Source organism: Otolemur garnettii, unplaced genomic scaffold, assembly GCF_000181295.1.
Source record: "Otolemur garnettii isolate 467f Iridium unplaced genomic scaffold, OtoGar3 scaffold00018, whole genome shotgun sequence".
NCBI classification, from domain to species: Eukaryota; Metazoa; Chordata; class Mammalia; order Primates; family Galagidae; genus Otolemur; species Otolemur garnettii.
Genome location: NW_003852413.1, coordinates 7094997 through 7108056, shown reverse-complemented (window position 1 = coordinate 7108056; position 13060 = coordinate 7094997). Strand labels below are relative to the sequence as shown.

At 51.7% G+C, this 13060-nt stretch overlaps 3 protein-coding genes across 8 annotated transcripts in view; 2 read left to right on the top strand and 1 right to left on the bottom strand.

The window, feature by feature from the left end:
- SLC9A3R1 (SLC9A3 regulator 1) overlaps positions 1-3533 on the top strand; it is a 16757-nt gene extending 13224 nt beyond the window's left edge. The window contains exons 4-6 of the mRNA XM_012803192.2: positions 1217-1257; positions 2390-2479; positions 2705-3533. Coding sequence (XP_012658646.1) covers positions 1217-1257; positions 2390-2479; positions 2705-2890 — 317 coding nt within the window. The 3' untranslated portion in view covers positions 2891-3533. The remainder of the gene's footprint in view (positions 1-1216; positions 1258-2389; positions 2480-2704) is intronic.
- A 1667-nt stretch (positions 3534-5200) lies between these two features.
- Positions 5201-9526, bottom strand: NAT9 (N-acetyltransferase 9 (putative)). Of its 6 annotated transcripts, XM_023511272.1 has the most exons (8): positions 9475-9526; positions 8810-8895; positions 7878-7990; positions 7609-7718; positions 6974-7117; positions 6328-6387; positions 6046-6140; positions 5201-5948 (listed from the first exon to the last, which is right to left on the bottom strand). In XM_023511272.1, exons 1-8 carry the CDS (start codon positions 9515-9517, stop codon positions 5814-5816), a joined length of 786 nt encoding a protein of 261 aa, XP_023367040.1. In that variant the 5' UTR covers positions 9518-9526; the 3' UTR covers positions 5201-5813. The 6 variants fall into 6 exon arrangements, with proteins under 6 accessions (XP_023367040.1, XP_023367042.1, XP_003786205.1 ...); XM_003786157.2 differs by lacking the exon at positions 7878-7990 and having other exon boundaries at positions 5780-5948; XM_023511273.1 differs by lacking the exon at positions 6046-6140 and having other exon boundaries at positions 5806-5948.
- A 154-nt stretch (positions 9527-9680) lies between these two features.
- TMEM104 (transmembrane protein 104) overlaps positions 9681-13060 on the top strand; it is a 60128-nt gene continuing 56748 nt past the window's right edge. Inside the window, exons 1-2 of the mRNA XM_003786156.3 lie at positions 9681-9742; positions 10410-10522. Of these exons, the coding sequence (XP_003786204.1) occupies positions 10478-10522 (45 nt within the window). The 5' untranslated portion in view covers positions 9681-9742; positions 10410-10477. The remainder of the gene's footprint in view (positions 9743-10409; positions 10523-13060) is intronic.

The window sequence follows — 13060 nt, the reverse complement described above, 5'->3', positions numbered from 1 at the left end:
ACCCATATCCCCCTAGTCCATGGAAACCAGATACTCAGATTATCCCCTTCCTCAGTAAGAGGAAACTAAGGCCCAGAGAAGCCCCAGCCTTGTCCCTGGGGACCTGGCACAGGGAATACACAGCCAAACTGTCCCTGGCTTCTGCCAGCATCCTTCCCCACCTTCACTCCCAGATAATCAGCCCCAGGCATTCTTCCCTCTTCTTTATCTCTGGCTGGGGAGACTACAGCTTCTGGCCCAAGGACCTGCAGAGGGAGAGGCCTGAAACAGTCTCCTCCTAAGGTGTCCCTGCTGGGTGTCTCCAGGATGGCATCCTCTCCCCATCATAATGAGGAATGCCCCCCTTTCAGGGGGACAGGGCTTCACCCTGATTACTGCAAAACAGCATGGAGCTGATGGGGAAGGAGCTGGCTTAGTGGGAAGGAGGGGTATCCCTGTGTCCTAGCAGCCTCTCCCTGGCCAGAAGGCTATGGATATCAAAGAAAGGAAAAGTGAGTCAGGCATGCTTGTGTCCTGGGCCAGGGATAAGGGAAAGATGCCATGGTTTTAAGCTGAGGGTTCGGAGGAAACCAACCTCAGCTGACCAGTCACTGAAGATGGAACAGTCCTCTATGGCCACATGGAGCCTCTGCCCAAGCCCAGTGCTGGTAATGCTAGGCCTATCTTCCTTCTTTTTGGCCTCTCCTGTCACTGGCTCAGGGAGGAAACATTCAGGACACTGCCCTTGGCCGTTTCTAGATTGGCAAGTAGGAGTTGGGGCTATTCTGTCTTCCAGCTGAGGCAGGTGTGAACCACAACCTGAGGTGTGGTTCCAATTCTGGTGTTCTTTCATAAATCACCTGGGAAGTGGCTGAAAATGCTGATTCCTTGGTCCATCTCAGATATACTGAATCAGACTCTTAGGTGCCAAGTTCCAGGAATCTGTCCTTTTACCAAGTTTCCCAGGGAAGAATCCCAGGTAGGAATCGTAAAATATTAAGGAGCATTGCACTGAATATTGTTTTGTGAAACTTTTGTTACACAATAGCTTTTTGTGTGCTGAGTCATCAAAATGGCAGTGGTACTTATAGTGGGTTGCAGTGAAAAAAGCTCAAAACACTGACTGAAGAGCGAGATCTAATTACCTGCCCAAAGCCAAGTCCCACCTCCTCTCTATGTTGCACTCCCCCCACTCCCCAAAGCTTCTGGACTTACCTCTCCTCTGTCCCTCACTTAGGTCCTCTGCCCGAGCCCTTCACCAATGGGGAGATACAGAAGGTAAGGACACATTCCTTCCCTGCCCCTCTGGCTGGCTATCAATCCTAGGACTTGGGAGATGGGTCAGAGGCAGCGTGATTGGGAGGACAGCTAGGCTGGCTCAGGCTGAAACCTTAGGGGTCCCAGTTCTAGCTCCAAGCTATAGAACAATATACCCCACTGCCCCTGCCTAAGGCCAAGGTTGTCAGGAGGGAGAAGGCTGCTGGGTCCCTCTGTGGCCCGCCATCCTGGGGGACAAGCCCCCACTTCCAACTCCCCACTGTACAGAAGGGGCCATTCTTCCCCCCAAGAACAGAGCTTCAGTGTCTGGCTGCAGGCTGCTGGGCCTCTGCTACTTCCAGGGTTGGAAGAACAAAGCCCCTCCTCCCCTCCTCCCTGGGCAGAGGGAAGGGGGTGAGAGTGGGGAAGAGATGGCAGGGCTGGGCGCCAGCTGAAGCCATGGAAGAACCCAGGAAGGGGCTGAGTGCCAAGCTGACGCCCCAGCCAAAGCCTTCACTCTGGGACAAGCCTGACTCTGAGTCAGGCCACAGAGCAGGAGCTCTCTATAGGGTCTGCTTGAGGGTTTTCCTTCCCCAGGAGCTCCTACCAGGGGACCTAGCAAGGGGGCATCCCTGGATACTGGTCTTCCATCACCCCATCTTTGGGTCTAGAACTCTCCATCCACTTTGTTCCTTTGAGGCCTGAGTGGCTGCTTTGGAGTTTTCAAGATTTCTGGGATGAATCCAGGCACAGGCTGGTGGTGGGCACAGGAGATTCCAGAAGTACCACCTGTGTTCCCTATGCCATGCAGAGACATCCCTGGCCCCAACTCCAAGAAGCCTCTCCTTGGTCACTGGCCCAAAAGACTAGTGAGTCAGTGCCCAGAGCCACATTAGGGAGCAAGGGGAGATTTCAGCTAATCCCATGATGGTCTGCATCCTTCCAGGCTACCCTCTGATCCTTTAAGGAATGTAAAAACATAAATCCGGTAAGGAGCCCTGGCAGGCTCAGGCGGTGGGAATTTGGGGTGGATGGCCATGGTGAGTGGTACTTCTCCAACTGAGGCCAACCGCCTGCCCCACAAGCTCCCTCCTTGTATCAGGACTTCCCTACCCCATTACCTGCCAACCCACAGTTCCCTTCTCTGTGCCAGGAGAACAGTCGAGAAACTTTGGCAGAGGCAGCCTCAGTGAGCCCCAGGCCAACCCTCCAGAGATCCAACTCCAGCGACACCAGTGAGGAGGTAGGCAGGCCTGGGAGGCAACAGCAGTGGGTTTAGGGGTAGCTGATTCCTAGGCCTGTGTTCCTGGCACACCAGCCTGCCTTTGAGGTCACATGCTGAGTTGTGTTCTGTTCTCGTGACCTGGCTTCCCTGGGCATGGCCTCAAGGGAGCCACTTTACTGAAGCTGATGACTAGAGAACCTCACCAGGGACTGACTCCAGTTTCCTCCCTCCTCCCATTTACAGCTGAATTCCCAAGACAGCCCCAAGAAACAGGACTCCATGGAGCCCTCGTCCACCTCCTCTGACTCCATCCTGGACTTCAACATCTCTTTGGCTGTGGCCAAAGAAAGGGCCCACCAGAAGCGCAGCAGCAAACGGGCCCCACAGATGGACTGGAGCAAGAAAAACGAACTCTTCAGCAACCTCTGAGTGCCCATCTGCCAGCACCCACCCCGCCTCCTTGTCCCTCTCCTGTTACTCCCCCAATTGACGTACGAATCAGCACCAGCACCTCCTTTCTTGATGAATCTGATTTTTCTGGAGAATTCTGTTCTTCCCTTGCCTTAGGGAGGGCAAATGTTTCTCTGTCCTGCCCCAATCAAAAAGCAGACTGTCCCCTTCTCACTGAGTGCTTCATCCCACCAGGTGTGCCCTTGCCACCCTGCCTGGGATATCACTGGGACCTGCACCAAGCAAGGATCGTGGGATCAGACAAGGGGGAATCTTCCCTTACAACCCCACATGATGACTGGGTTCAGGGCTGATTAAGGAACTCTGTAGAACCACAGCTTGCAGTGGACAGGGCGTCCATTCTCCTGAGGGCTGTGGCTTAGTGTCTTTTCATTTATTTGATTTTTTTTTTAAGTGCAGTTTCACAGCATTTAGAGGGATTTTTGTTTCCTTGATTAACATGATTTTCCTGGTTGTGCATCCAGGACATAGCAGTGACCTCAGTCTTAAACTTTTTACTCCCATTCTCAGAGACCTTGGCAGCCAGGGAGAATTTGTTACCCCCATCAGCCAGGCACCACCATTGTAAGGAAACTGCAGAAATTCAACTGGTTCCTCCAAACTGCTTTGGCCTCCGTGTCTTCCTTGGGAGCTTTGTTCTCTGGCCTTGGATCCCCACTAGGTGGAAAGTGATAAATGGCAAAGGAGTGTTCCCAGAGTGGCCTTTGGTTAGGAAGGTGGGGTGTGGCTGGAGTGAGGGCTGCCTAAAGTTCCCTGTGACCCCAATCCAGATCCGTACACCCTGGAATCTGTAGCTATGAGCCAGTCCTGTGGCAGAGGAAGACCCCACTCCCAGCCCTGCCGGGTGCTCAGCTCAGGGGCTGAGAGCACCATCGTAGGCCAGAGGCCCATTATGCAATAGGGATGTTTACTGAAGAGGCAAGTGGCAGCTGAGACCCACATGCTCTGATTCCAGGAGTGTGAATCCAGGATGGAACTGGATTTGGAATGTGAGGACTTGGCTTCATTCACTCTCTCTACCTTAGGCCAGCAGGGCACAGGATTCCCAGGAACAGGCTGAGCTAGCACCAGATACCCTATCTTATCTGGCCACTGACCTGACTGGAGGGTGGCTTGTCCAGAGCTGGGGGAAAACAAACCTGTGCTGTGTGACCAGGGGAATGGAGACTTTCCAAGGGCAAAATATCATGCTCCTTCAGAGACCCAAGTCCCGCATACCTCTTGCACCTGAGGCTACATCCAGGGTGGCCAGCAAGACCTGAGGCTGCAAGGCCCTCGGGTTCTTGGGCAGGTGATCCACCCAACCCACTAGGGGAGCACTCAGAAGCCAAGATCCTGGGTTGAAGGGAACAAGGAAAGGAGAAAGACAGCTAGCCAAGGAGATGACCGTGGCACCCTCAGGCCAGTCACTATCTGGTCATCTCTGGCAGCTTATGGTTTAAATTCCAGTAGCTAAGAGGAACCCTTTAAAACCCTTATCACAGCACCTATCTAGTAACCTGCTCAGCTGAGCCTGGCCTACCCCTGCCTGGATTCTACCCTTTGACCCCTAACTCCCACGCAGGTGGAACAGGCCTGAGAAGTGCCCTACAGGCCTGTGGAAGGGCCCCTCCCTACTCCACCTGCTGGGTGGGGAGCCCCTGGGGAAACCTTTGACTCTTGAGTAAGCTGAAGATAGATGGAAGGGACAGGTGGCTGAGAAGGAACTCTTGTCAGGGGCTGGAGCACAGTACAAAGGAAGCTACTGCAAACTAAGTTCTTGTTGCAGACTGGGGCATGTTTTAGATTTTAGTTTTTCACATGCAGTCTCAGGTGAGACTAGATCCAGCCAGGACTGAAGGGGGCTGTAGGCCTTGGGCAAATCACCTTATCTGGGACGGCTCCCCTCCAAATGCCCCACATACCACCCTCTACAACTATGTTTTAAAAACACGCTTGCCCTTTCTTGATGGCCAGCCCTGATTATGTTGGGATGTGGGGGACAGTTAGGATCAAAGGGTATTTTCCCACCTGAGGTAGGGGACACTGGCCCAGCTCTACTTCATAAGCTGTGGGTGCAAGGCAGCCTGGCCACCCTGAGCCTGTGCCTCCACTGCCCCCATGTGGCTTGGCCAGGTGCAGCTGCTCCACAGGCACAGTGTGAGGGCTGGAAGTGGGAGAGGGGCAGGGACAGTACAAGTTGATGCCCGCCTCTTCAGGTGGATACCACTGAGTGGCCTCTACCTCCCGAGCTTCATCAATAGTGTTCTCCAACCACAAGGAACTGTGTCCAAAACTCACTCACTCTTCTACGCTCTAGACTGGCGCCCCCCACACTAGGCCAAGAGACCAGGCCTCTGGGCTGCTCACTCCCTCTCTGAGCTGCCTATCCTTCCAGGGTCAAGTTCCTGGAGTCACAGTAGCAGGACAACAGGACTGGGCTACCACTCCCTCACCCCTACCCACAGGAACCGGATACTGCGAGACTGGGCCTCTGGGTAACTCTTCTCCACACCCACCAAATGAGAAAACAAGGAAAGTTGGCTATGCTGCATGCTTTACTCCCAGCTGGGTGGCACCTCTGGCCATTAAAGGAAAAGGCCTGTCCATTTCCCTGGCAGTCATCAGGCCCCTCTTTACCTCCAGCTGCCAACTCCACCCAGCCTCTCCCATGCATTCCTGTCATTCATTCCAGGTATGTGAGTCTGAGTTTGGCCCCTGGAGTCTGCTTCAGCCACACTGCCAGGCAGAGGGGGTCCAAGGCAAGCCTGGCCAAGTTTGAAGAGGGCCCCCAACAGGCGATTCCCAGCCTGGGGCAGAGCCAAGACTTCTGTCAGTCTCTAGTGCACGGCTCACCTCTTCAGAGCACTCACACAGGGCAGCTGCCCACAAGGCCCAGCTGTCAGCAGGGCTCTGCCGACCCATCTCTGTACAGTTTCTCTTCCATGTGGCTGGTCTGCTCCAGAAGCCACTGCTGCATGGGCTCATTCATTATCAGTCTGAGTGTCACCTCCTGGAAGACACTGTTCATAGCCACCTGCACGAGCCAGAGAGAGCAGGGCCTGCCGAATTACAGTTCTAGCATCACTGGGCCCACTACCCAGACCTAGGCCTCTCCCCACTAACACGCTTACCTGCTCAAAGTGAAGTTTCTGGAACATCTGGATGCTTGGTTCATTTCCTTGCCCAATTTTAGCCTCAAACTTGGTCATACCTAGTTTGGTCACTCCTCCCAAAGAAGATAATAGACAGAGGGGCAAGCAGCAGGATAAAGCCTGCCCCAGCTCACACCCCCGCCCCTCCCGTCCCAGCTTAGAGGGTGAGACTTCCCCCCTCCCCAGGCCTGAACAAGGCTCACCTGGGGCTGGCCACGTCTCTTTCCCCCTCCCCCCCACCATCTGCTCAGACTTTCTTACCATAAGACAGCATCATGAGAACAGCCTCAGTGCCAAGGCCCTTGCCCCTGCAGCTGGGCTCTAGAAGAAACAACAGCAGTAGCTGATACAATGTGCCAGGCTCTTCTGGGGGGTGCCTGACAGGTACAATTTCATTTAATCCTCACAATGCTGTGAAGTTGATACTATCATTACCATTCTGTAGGTGAGGACATAGAGGCACAAAGAAGTGAAACAACTCGCCCAAGGTCTCACAACTTGCAGCCCAGCAATCTGACTCCAAAGCTGACCCCCCTTCACATCATGGGAACAGTCAGCAGCCCTCTGGGGGAAGCTGAAGTCTAAGAAGGATGCAGAAATGGGAAGGGCTCCTCACATATCAATGCAAGATGGTCTTCAAGAGAAGATCGTTTATTTTCAGAGGGTCCCCAGCCCAGCCCAAGGACAGAGCACACTATCTTCAAATTTTGAAGATACAAAACCAAAGGCTAAGTCCCCACCTAAGCACAAGGAATAAACAGAGGAACCAATGGGTGAACCACTGGGCTGAAGGGGGCCAAGCCACCTGTCTGCTCTAGCCAGGTGCTGGGCTCACCCACGTGGAGCAGGCGAGCTCAGTGAGTGCCCTGTGCACCCTCAGCAGATCTGCGGGCCAGAAGGAACACACCTGCAATCATGACTTCAATCTCCCCAACAGTGGGGTCTTCTAGATCTGTAAGGAAGAGGTTGACATCTCCTACCATGCAGTTCTCTTCTGTGATGCCTGGCTGGGTCTGCCATTTCTCTGCATCCAGCACAATGAAAGTGCACTCTAAGGAAGGAGGCGACAGGGTTGACACCCACACTCCTCAGAGGAGAGGTAAGGGTGGGATTCCTAACTGCAGGACCCCAACTTCTCTAAGTCTATCAGGATAAAAGGGGAACCAGAGCTTCCTTCAGCTCGTTACAAAGTTCCGTGTCTGCCTGGTGCAGGAAAAGATGGCCTTTCCAACAACCAAATTCTCAGAGAGCAGAAAACCCAGAGGAAGACAGTAATCACATGAGTTTGTAGCAAGGGAGGTGGGGGCAGGGCCTAAATTTACAGCCAGAGCCCAAATGCTTTACTTTCCCTAAAGCCTTCTGAGCCTGGTATAGCAGGAAAGGCTTCAATGAGCATGAGAATACAAGGTTCCAGAACCTTTCAGGCTGTTCACAAAGCATCTGTGGCCCCCAAGGGCTGAGGCTCAGCTGAGAACAAGAGGGAACCTGGAGACTGCCTTTGGAGTCAGCCCCCCCACCCTGGGCAGGGCCTCCGCTCCTCACTATCTGTATCTTCTAGCCAGCTGCGCTGCATCGCATACTCCTGCTCCAGAGTCAGTGGCTCTGAGGCTGTCAGACGCTGTAGTTCTTCTGATTTCATCCACTCATGGTACCTACAGTGATGGGGGGGGCCTCATATATGCAGGACTGATTCAGAGCATAAGTCTGATACTTTATAAGATGAAGAAATGGAGAGTAGAGAAGTGGGCCCCACTAACTAACACAGTGCCTACAGAAGACTCAAAGAAAGACGAGGGCCACAGACACAAGACCTAAGGCAGTCTAGTCTTCTATGTTCTGTTGCTACTTCCGTCTGTCCAGCTTCCCATCCCGTCTCAGGGGTCAGTACGGAGGAGCAGTCTGAAACCAAACATTCTTCAAATTCCTGAGGGGAAGTGTATGGCAAGCCAATCTCAGCAAAGAAGGCTAGACAGATCCCCATAAAATCAGGACAGTAGGAACTCCCCCAAAGGAAAACTACAAAAGGAGGATACTCCCCTCCACCACCACTATCCCAATCTACTGGATATTTGCCAACTGCCTCCACAAGAGTCCCATCCTGTGACTCAGTCCTGGCCTTTCAAAGAGTAGAGAGCACAATAACCATCAGCTCAGAGTTTTATAAGACAAGCCAACATTAAGTCTCCAAGAACTGAGCGTCTTCACTGGCACCAGGGAAAATTCACTAACCTACAATTAGGTAAAAAGACCATTTTTTTCCCTTTCTTACACATATTTAGTTCACATAAGATAATTCCTTGCTAAAAGGCCAAAAAAGAAGCTGAGAAGGTAAAGTCACAGTCCCTAGCTTCAGCTTTTTTTATTTCTCTTTTCCTTCTCTTCCTCCCTTCCATTCTTGTATGTATTTGTTTATTTATTTATTTAGACAAGGTCTTGCTCTGTTGCCCAGGCTGGAATATAGTGGCACCATCATGGTTCACTATAACCTGAACTGAGCTCAAGTGATCCTCTTGCCTCAGCCTCCCAAGTAGTTGGGACTACACCCCACCAGCTTTCATTCTTTTTTTTTTTTTTCCTGTATGTATAGTAATTTTCGCAACCAATGTTTCTTCTTCTCAGGGGAAACAGACCCTGACACAGGGACTAAGAAAGGCCCACCCTCCTCACCATGCCTTGGAGAGCTGGCTTACATAGCCCTATATAAAACTACAAACGCACACACCACATCAAGCGGGACAGATACCTGGGCACGTGCTCTGCAGTGTAGGGTACAAGGACCACTTTCTTCCCCAGCAGCACGGTGTTCTGATTCAATCTCATGGCAGCAGCCTGCAGGTAGGGGGGAAAAAGACTGCAACACTCTTGGGTGAGAGTCCAGGCTCTCCAGCTGGGGCTAAACTGACTTCCATGCTTCCTTCCTTCCAAACACTTTAAAGAACACAGACTCTAATACTCTTGCAAAAAAGAGAACCGGGCTAGTCAAAGATTAAACGATTTTTGACTCACATCTCAAGGGGCCAAGCCTAGACTGCCATTTCTGACTGCCGTCCACCTCTTGCCCCCCACCCCCGAACTTCGATTCCTCAAACCCAAGCACCAAGTACCGAGACTTATTCCCAGTGTTCCCATCACTTGTCCAAGTCCAGGGATTCCAACCCTGGATCAACTTTCAGCCCCGCCTTAATCCTATTTTCAACCTCTCTCCCCAACGACCACCCTAAGGGGCTTTGGCCACACCCTCTTCCCCGGGCCCTGACCACTTCAAGGTGAGGCAAGCTTAGAATCTCAGGCTCCTCCCTTTTGCGTGGCGTTACTGGCTTTTCTTTTGGATGCTCCTGCCATTGGGACCCCATCCACCCGCCGCCGGCGAAAGCATCCACTACAGAGAGGATGAGACTCTCTACTAACCAGCCACGCTCCCCGGCTCGGCCAGCGGCCACCCCTTTCGCATGCGCGTGGGCGCGTGCTCGTCCGCTTCCGCCACGCAGACGGCAGCCGCCAGGCCCCAATCCCGGTCCCACCTCCGCACGACGCCCAATCAGCGTGCTGCACCCCGCCCAAGGCGCGGGCAGGAGGAGGGCTGCTGCTCCGGCGCAAGCGCACTGTAGGCGCTGGTGCGGGACAGCTGGCGCCGGCAGCAGCTGAGAGGCCCGAGGCGGCTGCAGCGGCAGCGGCAGTGAGTGAGCTGTGCTGCAGGTGTCGGGCCTGGCGGGATGGGGCGGAATGAAGTGGCGCCAGATTTGGGGTCCTTTAGGAAGGAGGAAGAGGGAGAGGTTCTGGGTCGGGTTCTTGAGAAGAGAGGAAGGTTTGAGGGTGGGGAATCCAAGGCAGAACGGAAGGTAGGTGGGGGCCAGAGAGTAGAGGCCCGGTTAAAAAGGAGTCTCTGGGGGCAAAGAGTGGGTTGGAGGGGTGATGTAGGAAGCCTCCAGCTCCTTGTCATAAGCCAAGGACACAGACCGTTCTTTGTGCTGCCTGTGCGGCAGTGAGCTCACGGTTCCTGGATTTAAATGGGCATGGCCAACTCAAGAGTGTTTATAGGGGGCTCTTGTGGTGGGTGAGTGTTAGTGGTTTCAGAGGCCCCTTAAATCACTTGAAGTTTGAACAGCATGCCATGCACAAAATAGTGCCCTGCCCAGCAAGAGAAAAGTTGGAAGAAACTGTCCAGATTTCCATCATCCAGGAGGACTCTTCCCTTAGGGCTGACTTTTGTGACAGATGTTGAGGCTGTAACTATCTGTGATAAAAGAACAAAAAGTGGGGCCGAAGTGGGAGGGGGGCCAGTCTGGAAGCCGCGGGCCCTGTCTCAGTCCATCACAAAGATAAAATCTGCTTTTTCCTCTTAGGGAGCCGCAGCCACTACCGCCCCTACACGGAAGGAGCCTTTACTGTCAAGCTTTCCTCATTTTTGGAAATGGCGGGTGAAATCACAGAGACCGGGGAGCTTTATTCTCCTTATGTGAGTTTTACTTATAGAACCTTTCACTTCTCATTTCTCGAGAAGCCTTCTGCTTCTTAGGGACAGTACTAGTGAGTGTTGTGGCTTGAATAGACCCTGGTGAAAGCAGGATGGGAGAGCTCCATGTTTCTGTAGGCATACTGATACCATCATGGCTCAGAATGTAATAGGCAGATTTATTCCCTTTTGAGTTGTTTATGAGAGTGGTCAAGCCAAGTAAAATAGCCTTGCTAACTCTTTGTGTTATCTCAGGGCTCCTACCACTTGCATATGGTGCTGCCCTGCAGATGGACAGTGATTGACAGCTGTTGACTCTGGGTTTTGCTCATCTCTGCAGCTTGAAACCACTTTGGTCTTTAGCTGAATTTTAAATTGCACAACTTTTATAGTCTTGGATGGTGTAAGAGACAGCAGCAGCCTACAGAGGCTTCTGCTTCCAGTTTGGTGAAATCTGCAATTAAGACAATTAGAATGATTGATTTCTCACTGTCTTGGAGCTCTATCACACATACACAGTTTATCTTCTCTGTATGATATATGACTTATTGTTATTACGTCACAGGGCTCTCTTGCCTGAATAAGTGGCTGGAGGATTGGCATAATCAAATGATTGACTCATATCCCAGGGAAAAGCAACACTGCCCTAAGTAGCAAGAGCCATTTTTCTAGAACTTACCCTGCCTTAAACAGCTGCTCTGCTTTGCATACACCTTCCTAGCCGGGGGATCCCAGCCTCCTAGTATCAGCAAGGTAATGCTCACACTGTCTAAAAAAAGTCACCACAGGCTGGGCACAGTGGCTCATGCCTGTAATCCTAACACCCTGGGAGGCCGAGGTCAGTGGATCACTTGAACTCAAGAGTTTGAGACCAGCCTGAGCAAGAACGAGAGCCCATCTCTACTGAAAAATAGACACTAGTTGGGTGTCACGGCAGATGCGAGCTATGATGATGGCATATCACTCTACCCAGGGCAACAAAGCAAAACTCTGTCTCAGAAAAATAATTAAAAGTCACCACAGTTCCTGTTCTTTTTTTTTTTTTTTAAGAGATAAAGTCTCATCTTGTCGCCCTCAATAGAGTGCTGTGGCGTCACAGCTCATAGCAACCTCCAGCTCTTGGGCTTAGGCAATTCTCTTGCCTCAGGCTCCTGAGTAGCTGGGACTACAGGCACCCGCCACAATGCCCGGCTAGGTTCCTGCTCTTTATTACAACATCTATAAACCTAGAAATAAAGAAATGATTCATTTCTATATCTGAGTTTTGGGAGGAAAATACTTTGCTATGCCCCTTTTCTTGGGTCTCCAGTTGCTCAAGTTGTCATTTCACATGTCACCGTGTACCCACAGGAAGCAGGGCAGTTAGGCCTACAAGCTTCAGTGGGCGCTGTTTTTTTCCCCTTTCGTTTCCTATGTGATTTATTGTGTTCAGGGTCTTTGCTTGAGTGCTAACTCTGGGTATTTGCCATAAACAAATGGTTGTGTTCTCTTATTCTACTGACGAGACAGATGTAGGGAAAAGATAGGAGGTGATGAGGATGAGGTGGCATTCACCAGGAAGTGGTGGTCAGGGTCTTGATGGGAGAAGACACCTCCCTCCTAAAGGTTTCTTACCTCCATCATCCTGGGAAAATGGTTCTTGGTCCCCACTGAGACCAGAAGAGTTTGTTGTCCACTGAGCCCCAATAAGCTGCAGAACTGACTTGACTGCGGTGCTGCTCTGAGTTCCCTGCAGACCTCAGCTTAGCACAGTGTGGGCAGAACTCTTCTCTGGCTGCCTTGAGAAACCAAGATACTGGGCATGTAGTTTATAAATGTGCATTAGCTCATGGTCATTCTGAAGACAATCCTTAGCTCTACATTGTCCCTTTGTGAGTTCTTTTCCCCTTCAGAAGTGCCAAGGATGTTTGCTTTAGCTTGAATTATTCTGCATAAAATATTTGTAACTGTCAGACAAGCCTCACAGGAGGCTCAGATACCACACCTCCTCAAGGACAGTGCTGAACAGGAGCATGATTCAGGCCGTATGTGGCCCTGTAAGTGATCTCAGGGCAGGCGTGTCTGTTTCCCATTTACAGGGACCTAGAGTGGCTCAGGATTAAAGTGATGATTGTGTGATTAGAATACAGGAGGAGATGGGTCACACCCAACAGAGGGCCAGCTGCTGAGTCCGCCTGTGCTAACTGGTTCTTGCTGAAGATTGTCATTGCTTTCTAAGGAAAGAGCACTTGCTTCACAGGCTTGAATCTTAGTCCTTGCTTCTGTGTTATTGCTGTCTTCTGTTACCCTTTGACATCTGCCAGAGGGGAAGCTGTTGAAAGATATGGATTACCCCTGACTCATGCGTGTCACAGTGATGCTGCTGGGTGTGAGAGGCAAGTGGGATGCTGTACTGGGGTCCCTAGAGCATAGGGAAGCAGGTCCATAGTCCCATTGTATAAAACTGTACCTTCTCCAGTCTAGCCACAGAGAAGTTAAGAATTAAAGGAAACTCAGTTTAGCCTGAAAGCATAGTCTTTTTAGCCTGCAAGCATAGTCGTC

Coding starts and splice junctions, on each gene's coding strand:
- NAT9 (XM_023511272.1), bottom strand. CDS start 9,517: ATGCGAAAGGGGTGGCCGCTGGCCGAGCCGGGGAGCGTGGCTG. Junction 8,896..9,474: donor CGAGCCGGGGAGCGTGGCTG/GTTAGTAGAGAG, acceptor CCCTACCTGCAG/GCTGCTGCCATGAGATTGAA. Junction 7,719..7,877: donor AGAAGACTAGACTGCCTTAG/GTCTTGTGTCTG, acceptor CCATCACTGTAG/GTACCATGAGTGGATGAAAT.